Source organism: Peromyscus leucopus, chromosome 6 (assembly GCF_004664715.2).
Source record: "Peromyscus leucopus breed LL Stock chromosome 6, UCI_PerLeu_2.1, whole genome shotgun sequence".
Taxonomy (NCBI): domain Eukaryota; kingdom Metazoa; phylum Chordata; class Mammalia; order Rodentia; family Cricetidae; genus Peromyscus; species Peromyscus leucopus.
Genome location: NC_051068.1, coordinates 68,547,831 through 68,564,878, shown reverse-complemented (window position 1 = coordinate 68,564,878; position 17,048 = coordinate 68,547,831). Strand labels below are relative to the sequence as shown.

Genomic DNA, 17,048 nt, shown 5'->3' with positions numbered 1-17,048 from the left:
GGAACTGTGGGGGTGGTGGGTAAACGCCCCACACCCTACCAAGCTTCTTTTCCCCTTTCCCGGGTCCCCACCTTCCAAGCCCCACCTCCCCACCCCCCGCTTCCCTATCGGCAACCTGTACTCTGTCCACAAGAGGGCGATCACTCCGTACCCCAAAGAGTCAACAACTGGGTGTGGGCGATGACATTAGGCGTACTTTTCCAGAGTCACCGACTAGAACCAACGCTGAGCCGCGTAGGGGGAGCTCGGCCCGGGGACCCTCTCGCTGCCCAACAGTGCGGTGAGACCAGAAGGCAACTAGAGAAGGAAGCCACTGCTGCTGTTTACTAACCCCTCACCCGATGCAAGAAAAGTCCACTTAATGCCATGTGGTTGACTGGAGAAGGTGGGGGAGATAAGAAGAGAAAACGGCTATGGTCTCCACGTGAAGTCAAGATCTTTTCCCCTCAGGTTTTGGCCAGGATGTTGCCCAACTTGGATTAGGCATTCTGAGGAGGATTATCAGCAAACGCTATCTCCATGACACCCAGACAAATCACAGCTTTCCCTACCCCGATGATTTAAGCCTTAATGTACACAGTAGACAGTAACTCAATTGGCTATCTACTCTGATGGGAACTGCGGACTCAACTGGCTTCCAGGGGAGTAGCCCCATGAGTCATTCTGCAGGGACAGGCTGGGTCAATATTGACAGAAAGGCCTGAGACTGCATTTGGCGTGCCTAAGAACCCCAACTCTGCCTTGTTTGTGGGCACCTCATGGATCACAGGTTCATGGAGCTGTTTTTTGTTAGGGTCACCACCCTAACAAAAAGGACCCTACATGTGAAAGTAGGGGCAGACTCCTGAAGTGTGCCCCACCTCCAACTGGAACACAGGCAGCTGCAGAGAACTCTGTCATCCTGGGTCTTTGGTCACCTCAGGCACCCCAGATGTGCCCTTCCCCACCCCTCCCTCATACAACACACAAACACACAGTGAAAAGGTGGATGGCCCAATGTCAGGGCCCATCTAGTACTTCCCCTCTTGTACTTCTCCTCTTACCACACCCAGACCAAAGCATGTCTTCCAGGAGATGACTGGAGTCTTGTTGCCCTGCTTCTAACGGTCACACCGCAGACCCTCTCTCCTGGAGATCACTCAAGCCTGTGTTTAAGGTGACTTTGCCTAGCCTAAAGACTCCTGGTGAGCTAGCAGACCAAGATTAACTATAACTAAGACGGCCCAATGGTGAGTTCAGCAGCAAACCAGGAAGCAACTGGAAACCAGTGGGGAGCCAGAACACAGGAGTAGACGTAACAAAAACAAAATATTTATTGTACAATTACCCACCACTGGATTTGACTGAGATAGGCATCCAGAGGGCATCTCTCCCTTCCCATTTTACTTGAGAGCTTCGTTGTAGAGCAAAGCCAAGGCCCCCAGGAAGGCAACATACTCCTGGAAGTTTACTTCCTGATCCTTGTTGCGGTCCAGATCGTCCATCAGCTTTGCAATCTCAGCATCCTGCAGCTTCTAATACATGAGAAAGAGAAGTCCACACTCAGTGGTGGCCAGCACCCCAGATTCCTTATGCCTTCCCTGGAAGCCCTTGCTCATGCAAGTGTCTCTCTGCTCATGGTCACCAAGGATGGGCCTTTGGCTTACGTTTACCTTTGTTTAATTCTCCTCAGTCCCTGCTCCTCCCTCAGGGGATAGGACAGCGGGCTGGGGGCATGTAGGCTTCTCTCCAAGGGAAGTAAGATCAGGAACTGTGTCCACTAGGATGGATAGAGGTGGGAGGGGGGAACCGGGCAGGGGCTACTCACAGAGCCGATGGTGAGCTCCTTCTGGATCAGCTCCTTCAGCTCCTTCTTGCTCAAGGTGTGCTTGTCACCCTCCTTGCCAGAGTACTTGTGGAAGATGACTACGAGAAGGCCGATGGCCTGATCCAGGGGGCATGCCATAACTGACCACTGGGCTAGAAGAAGCTGTTGGACGGAGGGGCTAATCAGTGCTGCTGGTAGCAAAGACTTTTCCCATCATCCCCTAAGCCGGGTGACTACATATCTGAACCAGCTAGCCTCAAGCCAACACAGGTGGCAGCCCAGGGCAACTGGGGCCAGGGGTGTAAGGATGGAACCAACTTTGGGGTGTCTGAACACTGTCCTCCAGGGCTTCCAGGAGAGCTGGATTATGACTGAGCAGAGGAAGGGATGGAGGCTGCCCCTGGGCATCTCCTGACAGGGCCACACACTGCGACGGCAATGACACACACCCAGGGCAAACCCTCCCGCACCCCAGAAGAGCAGACTCAGGGAGCCGCCCCAAAGGGATGTTTTAGCCTCGGGGTTTGCCTGGCATAACCCAGCTAATCCTGACTCTCCCTGACTCCTCCGGACTCGGCAGACTTAGATCCCATTGCAGACCACCCGCGGAGCCCGTAGGGGCTTCACACACACACACACACACACACACACACACACACACACACACACACACACACACACACACACACCCGCCCCCAGCCCAGGAGCAGGTTGACCCTAGAGGAACCTAGGGCTGCCCCAGCAAGAGCTCCGCGGAGCCCATAGGGGCTTGACCCCACCCCCTCAGCTCAGGAGCGGGCTGATGGTAGAGGGACCTAGGGCTGCCCCAGCAAGAGCTCACCGCACCGTAGACAGCAATGAGCCAAAGCAGTGGTCGAGGGGATGGACTGTGTCGCAGTCCGGCAGGTCTTATAGCTGCCAGCATCCGGGAGGCCCGCCCAAGGAGTGCCGGCCCGCCCCAGCCCCACCCGGCGCCTGAGGCTAGCAAAACAGAACCCCAACCCCCTCAGTTTTCCACGCCTCTGCTGCCCGGACTGTCCCGGATTGGGAGTGGCATGAGGGAGCCTAGTCACCCCGGTCCAGGAAACCAACGAAAACCGGAGACATCGGGTTTTCCTCATTTCCATAGTTCAGTTTGCCCTTCAGGCACGTGACTCGTGACTCTGGCATGTTTGCTGGGCCATCTGCCAGCCAGAGCACAATGTGTCCCTAAAGTTAGCATCAGTGTGAGGGGGAGTGGGAACCTCACCGATGCTGAAGGAAGGGAAGCAGCCAGTGGTCTACCAGATCGTCTAAGACAGTGGTTCTCAACCTTCCTAATGCTGCAACCCTTTAATACAGTTCCTCATGCTGTGGTGACCCCCCCAATCATAACTTCATAACTATAATTTTGCTACTGTTATGAATCGTAATGTAAATATTTGTGTTTTCCAATGGTCTTAGGCAAGCCCTGTGAAAGGGTCGTTCAAACCACTCCGCAGGTTGAGAACCACTAGTTTAAGACTTGGAATCTAGTTCTGTAGGTTGATCCCAGGAGGCAGAATTTTGAGCCAACCTGGGCTATAGAAGATCCTGTCTCAAAAAAGGGGGGAGAGACACAGTCCAAAAGATTTCAGACACCATTCCCCCACCAAAAATAAATGTCTATCTAACACCATCACTCGCTTCCTCACGGACACTGCCTGGGATTTCACGGTTAGAGCAGCTTACATATTAATGTGCACACAGTGGAGCCAAGCCTATCGGGCATGCTTAGTTACTCATCTTTTTTTTTTTTTTTTTTTTTTTTTGGTTTTTCGAGACAGGGTTTCTCTGTGTAGCTTGCGCCTTTCTGGACTCACTGGTAGCCAGGCTGGCTCGAACTCACAGAGATCGCGGCTCGCCTCCGAGGCTGGATTAGGCGTGCGCCACCAACGCCCGGCTCTTAGTTACTCATCTTAAGTGAAAAGTTTTGAACGTTTTCTCCTGAAGGAAAGTCTTGAGAAGAGGAAGCTGGAGGAGGAGGAGGAGATGTTAGCCTCCTGAAGTCACTCAGATGTGGGAAGGGTGCTAAGTCTGGCCTCCCTTTTTTTACTGGGGCTGCCAGAGTGGCCTCCTGTGGGTTATGGCCCACATCAGACCAGTGGGCCGTCCCTGCACTACCCCTCCCCCCCCACCCCCACCCCCCCACCCCGCCTCCTCGTTCCCCAAGTGCTTTTTCTCACTGCTTCCTCTGCATCTTTGCTGCCCGGGGAAGCATGCAAATGCCTGGGACAGCTTTGTTATTTTACGGGAGTGCAGGACAAAGCCAGGGCATGTTCAACAGTGTCCACAACAAAGGACAGTCAGTGGAGTGGGGTGAGAGCCCACCCTTTGTCCCCACAGGCCGCCAGTGTGTGGCCTGAGGCTGAGTGGCTCAAAAAACATCTGTTTGTACTCCCCTGCCTCAGCCAATGGAGATACACCATCTCAAAACCAACACATGGAAAGGAAAAGACTTTATTTCTCTACTGGAAGAATCCATCTGTGAGAAAGAGAAAGACCAGGGGCATAAATAAGAGGGGCCGTTAAAGAGGCTTCAGAGGACAGGACAAGGAGCTCCCGGTGAGGTGAGAGAGGACCCTGGTCACTTGTTGTCCTCTAGGAAGAAGTCATTGTAGGCCATGCACAGTGTGGTCAGGAACACGGAGTACTCCTTGAAGTCGATCTCCTGGTCGCTGTTCTTGTCCAGGCTCTTCATCAGGTTATCAATGCTGCTCTCCTTCATCTTCTGCAAGGGCCCAGGGGAAGGAGACTGCTCAGCCGCTTGGCCCCAACCCATACCTTTACCACAGGACCTGACACCAAATAGGGGTCACGGACCTGAGTGCTGATTCTAAATGAATTACCGTAGGAAGGCTAGCCTAGCCTTTGCTCCTGGGACATCCTCCCATCCAAAGAAAATATCATCTATAATCTATACAGATGCCTACTAAAAACAGGTTGAGTCCTGGGCTCTGCAGCCATGTGCATCATCCGAGTCCCAGACTTAGACTGCCCATGTTGCTGGAAAAGGACTCAGACATGACTATATACTTCTCTCTAAGATCAGTACACTGGAGCTGAGAAGCCAGCATGCCCCCAGCCCCAGCCTGGCACTGGATGTCTTCCCAGTTTGGTCCTTGCACCCTGGCTTCTCTAGGAAGTTCTACTTAGGGTAGAACAAGCAGGCAGACCCTGCTCTCCCTCTATTGCAATCAGTTCCAGGTCTCCCTTGGATACAGGATGTTGATACCCAGGATGCTGGAAACAGCCTTTCTGTAACATGACCCTGGTCCCCAGACTAGGCTCCTCCCCTGGGGCTCTGTCCCCCAGTAATTAGCACCTGATGGACCAGTGGCCTTTCCCTCTACCTTCATTAACTCCAGGACCGCAGAGTGGTTTCTGGTATTGAATATACACATGCCAGGCCAGGCATGGTGACTCTCAGGAAGCAGAGGCAGGTGGGTGTCTGTGAATTGGAGGCCAGCCTGGTCAGGAGCTACAGAATGAGTTCAAGGACAACCAAGGCTATACAGAGAAACCCTGTCTCAAAAAGAAAAGAAAATGTGTATGCCGTGGTGAACTTCATGTGCCTTAGGGGAGCCACAGAGAGGCCTGGGAACAGTGACATCTGCTTCAGCCCTACCCATGGACATACTCCAGGAACCTTCTTCCTGGGGAAGCAATGGGATTTGGGACTTTATTGTAAAGATAAATAGGAGGTTGGTGCAGAGGCCTAGCCTGGAATTCCAGCTCAGCCTCAATGGACAAGTTCTCTGATGTATTTGAGGCTCCGTTACTTTATCTTACAGACCTTCAAATTAGTTAGCCACCCCTCCTATCATGTCCATCTAATGGGAACCAGTGCGCTCTCCTTCCTACCCCACGTTCATAAATCAGTCTGTTTACTTGACAACATCACTTAGGACCTTGGCTGTGCCGGGCACAGAGGAGAATCAAGAAGAATCCCTATCCTTGAGTTATACACAGCCAAACCTGGCACCCACAACCCTCAGACCCTCCAGATCCCTAACACAGACTATGCAACCCATCACCAAAGTCTCCTTTATCTGATCCCGTAGGCTCCCAAAGGCAGACGCGCACCCCAGACTCACTTCCTTTCCAGTAAGACTGATTCATCCCCCAGCACAGAGGTCTAGAGCTGTGGTAGCCGCAGATGCCAACCACTTCCTCTGTCTCTGGCCCTTCAGCCATCCTGCCCCTTGCTTAGGCTAGAGTACCCTGCAATAGGTGGGCATCTCCCAGAAGGGGTGCTCAGAATGTGTAGTGGAGTGTGACAGAATGGTCACCTACCTCTGCAAGACTCAGTTCTGTCTTGATCAACTCCTTCAGTTCTTTCCTGCTCAGGGTCAGCTTGCTCCCCTCTCTCCCTGAATATTTATGGAACGTGGTGACCATGGTGGTCAGGGCCTTCTCGAGAGGAGTCTCCATCACGATGTGCACTCTGGGGCGAGAGAGAGGACCATCACAGCACTGGAGAAGCTAGACTTGCCCCTCACCAGTCATGCCCAAAGACTCTTGGCAACCACCGTTGACAGGTGAGACCCCCCGTGAGACCACATTCCATCCACAAGAAGATCGCTGTACCTATAGACAGGTTATCATGAGAGCCATGACGAATACTGGCAGCCAAAGCAGTGAGAATGTCCAGCCCCCCAAAGGAGGCTGTGGGCTTCCCTGATCAAGGATGCTGACCAAGAGATCCAGGAGCAAAGAGGGTACAGGACCGCCTCTTCAAAAGAACAGGATCTTTATCTTCCCCCACACAGTTTAGGTTCTGGCTTTCCAGCCACCATTCCCACCTAGTCACCCTCCTCTCTCCAGCCTCTGAGTCACTTTAGACGAAGGAGAGGTCTCATTGTAAGGGTGTGGGGGCAAAAAAAAAAAAGGAGTCCAGGAGTCAGAGGGGGTTGGGGCTGAAACTGGGAGATAAGATCTCAGCAGGAAGCAGGAGAGAGGTGACTGGACTTGCCCAGTGACCTCCAGTCTACTGCCCAGAGAGCTTCACCCATTGCCTGATAGGGGCAGGGGCGGGTGGGTATGGACACGGCCAGGATCTTATGAGATATGGCTCTAGAGGCGTAGCCACTCCCCAAAAGAGCAGACAGCTGGAGCTTGTGGAACTCCGGCTTAAAAACCACTTCCCCTTAAAGAGGAAGGAAACAAAGCCCACAGTGGAGGCTTCTGCAGATCCTGGGGAGAACCCTGAGCTGGGTAGGAGGGTGGGACTCCTACCTTGACTCCTATGCACAACCCAAGAAGTTCTTGAGTTGGACTGAGCTCATCATCATTCATCCCCTGCCACCCAGACTATCAGCTTCTCCCCGCCTCATGGATGCTCAGCCGGACCAAGGAAGGGACGCTGAGCATCTGCCGGAACGGAACGTCTTGCGGATCTCACTCTACACCTCCTCCCTCGCTTCCCTCTCTCCCGAGACAGTGTCTCACCATGAGTCCTAAGATGACTACTCTCAACCTCATGATCCTCCTGCCTCAGCGTTCCTGCTCCTAGGGTTGGATTCTCAAGAAATCCTGACAGTCACAATTCCATGTACTCTGCCCTCTCCTCCCTGAGTACACTCCCACTTGTGAGGCCACATCCTTGTGGAGGTTTCCACATCCAGTCGCACTCTTCCTAGCCCAGGCTGGTGCAGCAGAAATGAAGGTCACCTGAAGGAAGGACTCACCAAGGAAGAAGTGAACCTGGAGGATCGAAGCTGCAGCCACAGCCTCCCTGCCAGCGCCCTCTGCTTTTATTCCCTCGTCCCCAACGCCCAAGGGAACCAGGAGGCGTGGGGCCAATGAGCAGGGATCAGAGATGTGAGGAGTTCCAGAAAAGGTTGAAGGGAACCCCCTCTGGAAACTTTGACTTGCTGTTTACCAACAGGGCTGGAGGTGGCACGTGATGTGAACCAAGGCGTACACATTTTCGATACCAGAAACCATTTTTTCCTACTAAACCTCACCATCTGGTGAAGCAATTGGCTGAAAAAGGGCAAGCTGGGCTCTCCAGAAAAGAAACAACAGAAAGTGTGGCCCAAACACGGGGTCTCTCTCCCCATATCCTAGGCTCCTCTCCACGTGGAGACTCTCCATCCTCACACACTAGTCCAACAGCATGAAAGACCCATCTTGGGATGGGATCAGGGAAGGAAGACATTTCCTGCCAAGGACCGTCAGCTAAAGTCACTAACTAACACAAAGTAAAAGATGGTAAATAACCGTCAGAGACTCCTGGGTTGGAGGACTACGAATCCCGGCTTGGGGAAGAGGTTCAAAGAAAGGCTCAGGACTGGATTGGGACTGGGGACTGGGGAAGAGGCTCAGGTTTAAGGTATAGTCATGTATGGCTTAGGGGTCCAGGTGAGTGTCCTGTATGCTGCGGACACTCACACTGACTCTAGGAACAGAATTTGGTTAGGGGTATGTATATATATGTGTGTGTATGTATACACACACACACACACACACACACACACACACACATATAGGCACAGCCCCTAATCCTGGCTGAAGTCCCACCCTAGCCTGCCTAGTTCCTCTCCACTGCCCCCTTGCCATCCCACCACAGCTAGAACACTAGTGAGGCAGCTGGGACTTGTCTCTAAGCAACGGCAGTTTCCAAAAGCAGAGAATGATGCAGGACAAGGCTCCAGGGACCACACTCCCATGGAAGATGGGCGGACTGACTGGGAGTGCAAAAAAAAACAAAGAGAAGACGGGCTGAGCCTAGACCCAAGTCTCCATAGTCAGACTCCAAGGGAACATCTGAGTCACCTACCCCACTCCTCCGAGGCTGGAAAGAAAAGCACGATATGATGAGAAGGGAAGCCTGAGGTCAAGAGCAGCAAACCTGCCGCCCTAGGGCAGCTTCTGTGTGCCCCTCCTGAAGCACCTTCACATCACCCAGGCAAGGGCTTGACGTCCAATCTCAGTCCCATTCTCTGCACCCTGGAACCACTAACCCTAAGGGGAAGCAGTAGCTGCCTCGTGTTTCTAGGGGTGAGAGAGTGAGGAGAGGGGGATCTCGATTTTCTTTACCAGATGTGTGGCCAAAATTACATCTCTAAAACTATGGGCACCTCCTCCATCATCTCTTTCGATCCCACCTGGCCACTACCCACCTCCCACGTATTCTCCTTGAGGTCCCTTGTCCCCTTCTAAGCAACATGATTCTTAGTAGCTCTTGTTCCACAGCCCTTTGAGGGCTGAGACAGTATGTTAAGAGAATGGCTATTTCAGTCAGCCATGGCAGCACACTTCTGCAATCCCCGAACTCGAGATGCTGGCTAGGAGGATCAGAAGGTCAAAGCTAGCTTTGGCTATAGGAGTGAGGCCTCTTCTCAAAGAGAGAGAGGCTCTTGTGCTACTACAAATGACCCCTCTATACTGCCCTTCTTCATCTCACCATGAACAGGAAAGGACTCATCCACTGTTTGAAGCCCATGAGCTGGAATGGGTGACAGGGCAAGACCTGGACTGTAAATGTCAGGGATGAGTGCCAGTCCACCTCCCCATCCTTCTCTGGCTTCAAGACTCCTTCCTTGTGACTCAGGCCTGTTGTCTTCCCTCCAGACTCCAACCAGCAACAGATGTGACCTTCAATCCCATCCCAACTTCAGCTTGAGCCCAGAGGCGGTTCTGGAGAGAGGAGGGAGGGTGGTGGGCTGGCTAACATCCCACATCTGGAGCCTTTCAAGCCAAGCCTCTGGTGGCTTCCGCCATAAGTGTTCCCAGAGCTTGCTTTGTTGCATGTATGTGGGTGGGCGCAAACACACACACACACACACACACACACACACACACACACACACACTTGCATGCACACTAAATCAGCCATTCTACTCCTCATCAACCTTTTCTAGTTTTGTCCCCCACAAAGCTCCAGCTCAACTCCCAGCAGTCCCTACCCCTGCCCTGTGACACACCCTCCCTCAGCCCTCAACCCACAATCTCCAGTCTCTTAGGCAACAGCTCATAGTTTCAAAACTCTTTATTGAACTTGCTCAGCATTGTGCACATGTATGAAGAAGCCAGAGTAAGGCACTATGCTCAGAATCAATGGGGAAGATCTCCACCAGCCCCCTCCCGCAGACCACACCCCACACTTCATCGGAGGAGTCTTCACTTCTTGCGGGGTTGTTTATCTGGGAAGTCTTCAAAGAATTCATTGCACATCATGGCGATGCAGGACAGGAAGATGCAGTATTCCTGGAAGTCTATTTCGTTATCCCTGTTGCTGTCCAAGTTGCTCATCAGCTTCTGGAATCCAGCTTCATCTGTCCTTTTCTGGAGGTAGAAGAGGCACAATTAGAAGCCAAACCCAAGCTAGATCTCTGCCTCCAGCCAGGAGCTCCAGAAAGCCTCCAGGCACTCCTTGGCAGCCTTGGGGCTAAGCTATGTAGAGGAGGACGCTCCTGGGATGAGCACTTGGGGTAGCTTGGGAAGGGTGGGACCACATCTTCCGGATGCTTGCTTTAATTATCTCATTAGGTAACAGCCATGACCGTGAAGCATCAGCTGATGCAAAGTGTTATTGAGGGGAGGATCTGCAGGTATTCGTGTGCCTCCATAATCGTGTCTTCACAAACAGAAACTCAACTTCTCTTGCCAACAGTCCTGATCTAGGCTGCAGTTCCAGACACTGACTGCCTTAGGCAGTTGTTTTGGTTTCCCTATATCTCTTCAGTTGTGGTCATTCTAAGCCTTCTCTCAGCTGAGGGAGGGCTAGTGAGAGGTAGATGCTTCACTGTGGTTTCACACCAAGCACCTGGAGCAAGCTCTCTGGCCTCCATCTCCCCAGCTAGGGATGTAGGCCAGTGGTAGCCAGGCACTGCCTCAAGGCTAGTGCCTACCAGAGCCCCATCCTCCTCCTGGGGATGCACAACACATGAAATACACAGGCAGGACCCACTCACCCCCACGAAGCTAGGCAGCTCCCTGGTCAGCAGCTCCTTCAACTCTGACTTGTTGAGCTTGAACTTATCACCCTCTTTGCCTGAGTATTTGTGGAAGGTAGACACCATCCTATCCAGAGCCTCTTCCAAGGGGTATGCCATGGTGACGATGAGACCTAGAGGCAGGAGACACAAAGGTAGCCTTTCCCAACCCACACCAACAGTGTTTCAAGAACTGGCTAGGTGGCGTTGTACTCATAGACTCATTCTGCCCCATTTTAAGTGCTCCATTCCAAACTACCCTCCAGGAGCACTTCAGAGGACTGTCCTCACCCCCAGAGGAGTGGGGCCCATTGATGGCAAGAGGGTCATGTATGCTTTGGGCTCTGAAACCTTCAGAGCCTACCACACAAGCTCTGGAGGTTCGCGCCAGCAGCTTTTGGGGGCCTCCCTCAGCCCTGGCCTCAACAACAACAGTGTTCCATCCCTCACTCAGCTCATTCACTCCCACGACTCAACCACAAGCACCAGGCTCTGACCCATGCTTCTCCCTCCCGGCATTGGGCGCGGCTGCTGGCTGCCTGCCCAGGGCCCTACAGCGGAAAAAACCCAGCTGCCTGGTGACCAGCTTAGGGAGGAGCGAGATGGGGTGGCAGAGGTAGGGGCATAAGCGGAGGGTGGGGAAGCCGGGCTCTCTTGGCCTTGGGTGCTGCTATGTGTCCACAGGGCACTAATATGAACACAAAACCCACTATGAACACAAAAGCCTACAGAGGGACGGATGCTCGAGAGACGGCTTAGTGGGTAGAGGTGCTCGCCACCAAGCTTGACGGCCTGAGTTTGATCCCCGGAGCCCGCACGGTAGAAGGAGCAGACTGACTCCCATAAGATGTCCTCTGACCTCTGCAAGTGCGCCTCGGCATGAGCCCCGCACCCCCAACCCACACCACCCGTGCACACAAGTAAATAACTGTCATTTAAACGTTAAAAAGCCTACAGGTTCCTTCGCTTGGCTTCCTGCACCTGCTTCCTGCACACATTGGCTTGACTGTCAGGGTACCTATCCACGGCTTCCGAGCACAAGCATACGCTGTAGCATCTCAGAAACTCTTGAGAGTTCAAATGCCATCTATACACTCTTTTTTGGTTTTTGTTCTTGTGCAACACACACACACACACACACAACACACACACACACACACACACACGAGCCTCCACATCAGAATCTCTCATCTGGATCTATTAAAAACATCTGTCTCCCCAGCAGCCTCCCTTTCTCCTGTCCCAGCCTCAGCCGCTAACACTGCTATCAATCAGGCCAACCCAACTCACCAGACCCAGAGAGAGGAAGTGCTGAACAGAGAGGTTTGGGGAGAGCCCAAATGTCTGCCCTATTTATACCCCGCCAGGCCCTGCCCCTGCAGGGGATGGGGGGGAGCATGGATCCTGTGCTCCTGCTGTTGGTTGTTGTAAATGTCACAGCCCCCTCCACCAGCCCAGTCTGAGAACCAAGCCTCCTGCTCCCCAGCAGGCACAGGCGAGCAGTGAGTGAGCCCCAATGGGCCAGCCCCAGTGGGCACAGCAGAGACCTGAATGGTGTGGATACCACCCAGTAGCCGCAGCTCAGTCCAAGCTTTAGGAAGTTTTGAGAAGGGGCAACCTGGGCATGGGATGTGGGCCACAGGAAAGGAGATGGAGAGGTGATGGGCCAGAGGTGGAAAACTGCCCTGGGAATGTGTGGCCCTGGAATTGGGAAGGTGACCCCAGCCAGTGGGACAATTGGTCAGCCCTTCTCTCCAGCCTAAACATCGTTCTGTCATGATCAGTAAGATCCAGGGTGAAGACTAGCAAGTCAGGAGAGGCCTTGGGACCACCCCAGGTATTAAGTAGGAAAGATGCATAGGAGGTCTTGATGGACTTAGGGCCGTAGTGAGGTCTGGAGGATCATGAATGGGTGGGAGGTCCAGTGAGGGTATCAGGGGTGATGGGGGCACTCAGGGTTGAACACTCAGCTTAGAGAAGAGAGTTAGAGGAGAAACAGATAAAATGGGGAGTCAGGATTAGTCTCTAAGGATGGGGTACAAACACAGGAATTGAGTGAGGGTCAGAAGTTGTGATTTGGGGCCCTCCGGGGGCTGTGGTTTCAGAGATGAGGTCTGATTGCCCCAAGTATCCCCTTCCCCCACCAATCAATACAAAGCCTCTCTCCCTGGCTGGAAGGAAGTATCTTAGAGGCCCTAATCCTATTACTGCTGCTTTCTCGTCTCCCACAGCTACACCCACACCCACAGCCACAGCCACAGCCACACTCTCCTTGGAGTACCCCATCACAAGTACTGAGTACCTCCCAAGGAGGCCCCTGCCCTCCTAGAAAGCCCAAGGGAAGGGCTTCCACCTCAAGACAGGGGACAGAGAGGTGGAGACAAAGCCCCCCGGCCTCACCTGATGGGGGCTTGTGTCAGCCCCACCCTCCTTTGAACACTGAGACCTGCGCGTTCCTGTGGAGTCTGACACTGCCTTTGGGAGCCCCTGCCCTCGGCCTCCTTCCTCCAGTGGTAATGAGTGTAGAAGAGCAAAGGTTCCCAAGGACTCCATCCCAAAGTCCTGTGTGTCCCATCAGAAGAACCAGACCAAGCCGAGCTGACAGTTCTTTATTAGGAGTTGAATAGGCCCCTGCCACAGTGGTCCCAATTGTGTGCACATGGCTGAGCCTCCAAAGTGAGAGCAGAGATGTTCTTCCCTCCCAAAACCAGAAGCAAAGGCTGGCTACTGTTCCACCCCTCACTACTTTGGCATCCTTAGGAAAGTGCTCCTGAGTAGCCAGGGTTAACATTATCAGGGACCTGGTTAAGTCCAGGTTAAAAGGGTACCACAGAGAGGGTAGGAAGGGTGTGGCTACACACCCAGGACCACCTCAGGGACAAAGACGGAGCACTAGAGCAGACTCTGCCCTTCCAGGATGGCATGCCCCTCTGGATCAGAGGCTACTGGGGGCAAGGGGGCTCAGGGGGGCAGTCTTTGAAGTACTCGTGGCAGTAGAGACAAAGGCTGGCAAGGGCACGCACGTACTCCCCAAAGTCCACCTCGCAGTCCTTGTTGGTATCCAGAACACTCATGAATTTATTGTAGTCACACTCCCGGAACTCAGTCTGTGGAAGGGATGAGAAGGGAAGATCAGGAAAACCAGAATGAGGAGCCTAAGCAGCTTTCCACACCACCCCCCTCCTAAGAGTGAACCTCCCCCATTCCAACCCATCTTGATAAGACACCCATTTCCCGGCTTCTTGGCGCACCGACTCCTCGCTATGGAGAGCCTGCTATGAGTTAGGTGTTATCCACAGGACAGTAAGAGTGGCTGTCACCCTCCTTTACATCCTATTTTGCTAAGGCTCGTGCAGCCACGTCAGCTCACTTCCTTTGGTCCCCTCCCCACAGTCCAGTCTCTCCCGAGACAGGGTTTCTCTGTGTAGCTTTGCGCCTTTCCTGGAACTCGCTTTCGAGACCAGGCTGGCCTCGAACTCACAGAGATCCGCCTGCCTCCTGAGTGCTGGCATTGAAGGCGTGCGCCACCACCGCCCGGCGGCCCCAGGCCATTCTTTGCAGAGTCCAGGTGGTGCCTTCCGCTGGCGGGGAGAGGTATGAGGGTGCTCACCGGGGTCCAGGTGGGCAGCTCCTTCTGCAGCAGCTCCTTGAGCTCCGACTGGCAGATCTTGTACTTGTCCCCACAGCGCCCAGCATACTCCTGGAAGGTGCACACGATGGCAGCGACTGCCTGCTCCAGGGGCCGGGTCATCCTCACTGTCACAAGACAAGGATGTGACACACAAGGAGAGCCAGGCCGTCACTCCCCTTCTCCCTCAGTGTTTCCCGGGAGCTGATTCCAAACCTGTCAGTCTCTACCGTCCTGAAGTTCACCTTTCTCTGAGCAGCCATCCTTGACAACTGCTTACACACACACACACACACACACACACACACACACCACATACACACACACACACACACCACATACACACACACATACCACATACACACACACACACCACATACACACACACACACCACATACACACACTAATTTACCTCCCCATTGTGCCTGTTGTGATTTTTCTGGACAGAAGTCCAACGTTACCATAAATTTCTCAGGAACAGAATATCCTACGCCATCACCTCAACCCCCACTGTGGGTCTCCCTAAGGATTGATTCACTCCGGTCCTTTCTCACCCAAACACCTGGGAACTCCCAGTCTCCCACTGGACACCGTGTGCTGCAGCCCCTGGTCCTAGAAGCCTCTGCCCCTTGGGGACCTGGAGCTCCATCCCGTAGGAATCCCTGCCCAGTGCTTCTTTGCCCTGGTGAGGCTAGTGCCAGCAGGGATGGTCAGCTTGAGGGGATCCCCTACCACCTCACTATGCCTCCTTCCCTGACCCAAAGAAGCTGCAGCTGGGGATCCTCCTCTTGCTCACTCTGCAGCCCTGGGTGAACTGTTTCTCTCTGGGTCTCAGTTATCTTTATCTGTAAAGTGGGTTAATCTGGTCTCACAGGCCTAGTCAGAAACATGGACCAGGTGTTCTCTGCGGAGTCCATCAGCTCATAGATCTATTCGTCTATGACCTGCCTTATCCTATAGCCACCCTCCATTCCCCTGGGGTGAGGGGAGTCTTAAGACAGAAGACTTTGAGAAGAGGCCCCCACTCTGATGGAAGGGAAGTAGTTCCTAGGACCCCTTCCCTCCCTTCCCCCCATTTCTATTGTCCCCTTCCATTGCCCACCCAGCCTGGGCAAACCCTGGGCAGGCGGAAGGCAATAGTCATTTCCACGGGAGTCCAATGACTCACTCTCGACTCCCTCAGGGGACTGGAGTCCTCCAACACAGGGCAGCCAGAGCCAAGACTCTTCTTGGTGAGTTCCCTCTGCTGGGAGCAAATGGCCAGCAAGGAAGTAGGGGGCTGGGGGTGGGGCTGAAGGGGCATGCATTGCCGGAGTCTACTTAGTGACAGTCCAGGGCTGGAACAAGGATCCACGTTCCCAGTAGAGGAAAGGGCCGAGATCCCCAGAGCTCATGCTCCTCAGAGTCCTGTGCTCCTCCCAGCCTGCCTGGCGCCACTTCAGCTGCTAGTTCAGACACTTGGGGCTTGAAGATTCACAGGAATCCTCTCCTTCCTGGCAGCCCTAGCCTGTCCCGACTGAAGCAAAGAGGCAAGGAGCTCCCGAAGGGCTGCACCAGAACCACAGATAGCCCATTGTCCCACATCAGTGGGAGGTCTTGGCTGCGCACACTCCCCAGGCCTAACCACCTCACAGCCCCTTAGTGTCCAGGGGAACCACTGAGTTTACCATTTCCAGTTTCCCTCACCCCATCACCTGCTAGCATAACCTCTCTGCTCCCATACCAGGGCCCTGCACCCAGGAACAGGCTAGCGGCTGAGGGGTCCCTGAGCTGCCCCAAGCCCCAGCCCTAGGCAGTTCCAAAGCAGCCACACTCACCACTGCTGCTGTGCTTCGACTGTGGAACCCAACAACTGGACGTCCCTATTTGTAGCCTCTCGGGAGCTGAAGGGAGCAATTATAAGGACCCAAGTAGGTCAACCCTGAGGCTGCCCCCAGGGTCCCCTGCCTTCTTCCCTCAGTAGCCTCTATTACAGGCCCACCACCCACCTAGCAACGCACACATCAAAGGCCCAGTCTGAGTCTCAGACACCACTCCCAGCTCATTCCCCCTCTGCCCTTCCCCAAAGCTGGGAACTGGCCACAGCTTCCTGGTAGCACCTTCCAGCCACACACACACACATCCCTCTCCTGAGCTCTTTATCGGAAAGAGACCCAGAATACAAAATGGGAGCCCACCTGGGATTCTCTTAGGTTGTACCTCCTGAGTCCCTGTACAGGGGAGGAGACCTTGGGACCATCTGGCTAAGGCCCTTATTTACAGGTGAGAAGTCTGAGGCCATGGGACATCCTCTTTGCCCTGCCAGACCACTGTGTGTTTGGTGGCCTTTGGCTGTGAATTGCTTATTTCACTGGAGGAAATGGTTGTGAGGTATTTTTGAGACTTAGAAGGAAGGGCGTTCCTAGGGAGCCTTCAGCTGTTAGGGCTGGAACTTTCTTGCCTCTCTACTCCCAGTGATATGGATGAATTTGGGCCACAAATTCATGTGAGAGCTGCCATGTTCCTGATGCCCTGAGGAAGCTGGTTTCCTAGTCTGCTGCCCTGGTCTGCACTGGGGCAACTTTCCAGGCAGTCCTGGGGGTAGAGCATTCATTTGCCTTTTAGCTTAAGGGTATTGTCCCTTGGGGGCTCAGCATCACCTCTCTACCTGTG

General features: G+C 53.7%; 4 protein-coding genes across 11 annotated transcripts; all 4 read right to left on the bottom strand.

The window, feature by feature from the left end:
• Positions 1–1,289: 1,289 nt before the first annotated feature.
• On the bottom strand, positions 1,290–2,754 carry S100a6 (S100 calcium binding protein A6). 2 transcript variants are annotated; one of them, XM_028890794.2, is made up of 3 exons: positions 2,649–2,754; positions 1,808–1,969; positions 1,290–1,514 (listed from the first exon to the last, which is right to left on the bottom strand). In XM_028890794.2, exons 1-3 carry the CDS (start codon positions 2,730–2,732, stop codon positions 1,383–1,385), a joined length of 378 nt encoding a protein of 125 aa, XP_028746627.1. In that variant the 5' UTR covers positions 2,733–2,754; the 3' UTR covers positions 1,290–1,382. The 2 variants fall into 2 exon arrangements, with proteins under 2 accessions (XP_028746627.1, XP_028746628.1); XM_028890795.2 differs by having other exon boundaries at positions 2,654–2,742.
• A 1,513-nt stretch (positions 2,755–4,267) lies between these two features.
• Positions 4,268–9,434, bottom strand: S100a5 (S100 calcium binding protein A5). Of its 5 annotated transcripts, none has more exons than XM_028890864.2 (3): positions 9,237–9,434; positions 6,122–6,272; positions 4,268–4,556 (listed from the first exon to the last, which is right to left on the bottom strand). In XM_028890864.2, the coding sequence occupies exons 2-3, from the start codon at positions 6,257–6,259 to the stop codon at positions 4,413–4,415; spliced, it is 282 nt and encodes a 93-aa protein (XP_028746697.1). In that variant the 5' UTR covers positions 6,260–6,272; positions 9,237–9,434; the 3' UTR covers positions 4,268–4,412. The 5 variants fall into 5 exon arrangements, with proteins under 5 accessions (XP_028746697.1, XP_028746696.1, XP_037062752.1 ...); XM_028890863.2 differs by lacking the exon at positions 9,237–9,434 and adding an exon at positions 7,516–7,619; XM_037206857.1 differs by lacking the exon at positions 9,237–9,434 and adding an exon at positions 7,277–7,367.
• Positions 9,435–9,806: 372 nt separating this feature from the next.
• S100a4 (S100 calcium binding protein A4) lies at positions 9,807–12,089 on the bottom strand. Its single transcript, XM_028890834.2, has 3 exons — positions 12,058–12,089; positions 10,747–10,901; positions 9,807–10,117 (listed from the first exon to the last, which is right to left on the bottom strand). The coding sequence occupies exons 2-3, from the start codon at positions 10,885–10,887 to the stop codon at positions 9,953–9,955; spliced, it is 306 nt and encodes a 101-aa protein (XP_028746667.1). The 5' UTR covers positions 10,888–10,901; positions 12,058–12,089; the 3' UTR covers positions 9,807–9,952.
• Positions 12,090–13,360: 1,271 nt separating this feature from the next.
• S100a3 (S100 calcium binding protein A3) lies at positions 13,361–16,685 on the bottom strand. Of its 3 annotated transcripts, none has more exons than XM_037206854.1 (3): positions 16,574–16,685; positions 14,378–14,523; positions 13,361–13,874 (listed from the first exon to the last, which is right to left on the bottom strand). In XM_037206854.1, the coding sequence occupies exons 2-3, from the start codon at positions 14,516–14,518 to the stop codon at positions 13,710–13,712; spliced, it is 306 nt and encodes a 101-aa protein (XP_037062749.1). In that variant the 5' UTR covers positions 14,519–14,523; positions 16,574–16,685; the 3' UTR covers positions 13,361–13,709. The 3 variants fall into 3 exon arrangements, with proteins under 3 accessions (XP_037062749.1, XP_028746695.1, XP_037062748.1); XM_028890862.2 differs by lacking the exon at positions 16,574–16,685 and adding an exon at positions 16,214–16,380; XM_037206853.1 differs by lacking the exon at positions 16,574–16,685 and adding an exon at positions 15,565–15,933.
• Between the last annotated feature and the right edge of the window lie 363 nt (positions 16,686–17,048).

Coding starts and splice junctions, on each gene's coding strand:
- S100a4 (XM_028890834.2), bottom strand. CDS start 10,887: ATGGCATACCCCTTGGAAGAGGCTCTGGATAGGATGGTGTCTACCTTC. Junction 10,118..10,746: donor AGCTGCCTAGCTTCGTGGGG/GTGAGTGGGTCC, acceptor TTCTACCTCCAG/AAAAGGACAGATGAAGCTGG.
- S100a6 (XM_028890794.2), bottom strand. CDS start 2,732: ATGCTGGCAGCTATAAGACCTGCCGGACTGCGACACAGTCCATCCCCT. Junction 1,970..2,648: donor TCATTGCTGTCTACGGTGCG/GTGAGCTCTTGC, acceptor TCCGTCCAACAG/CTTCTTCTAGCCCAGTGGTC. Junction 1,515..1,807: donor AGGAGCTCACCATCGGCTCT/GTGAGTAGCCCC, acceptor CTCATGTATTAG/AAGCTGCAGGATGCTGAGAT.
- S100a3 (XM_037206853.1), bottom strand. CDS start 15,703: ATGCATGCCCCTTCAGCCCCACCCCCAGCCCCCTACTTCCTTGCTGGC. Junction 14,524..15,564: donor GTCCCCTGAGGGAGTCGAGA/GTGAGTCATTGG, acceptor GTCTTGTGACAG/TGAGGATGACCCGGCCCCTG. Junction 13,875..14,377: donor AGCTGCCCACCTGGACCCCG/GTGAGCACCCTC, acceptor TCCCTTCCACAG/ACTGAGTTCCGGGAGTGTGA.
- S100a5 (XM_028890864.2), bottom strand. CDS start 6,259: ATGGAGACTCCTCTCGAGAAGGCCCTGACCACCATGGTCACCACGTTC. Junction 4,557..6,121: donor CAGAACTGAGTCTTGCAGAG/GTAGGTGACCAT, acceptor GGGCCCTTGCAG/AAGATGAAGGAGAGCAGCAT.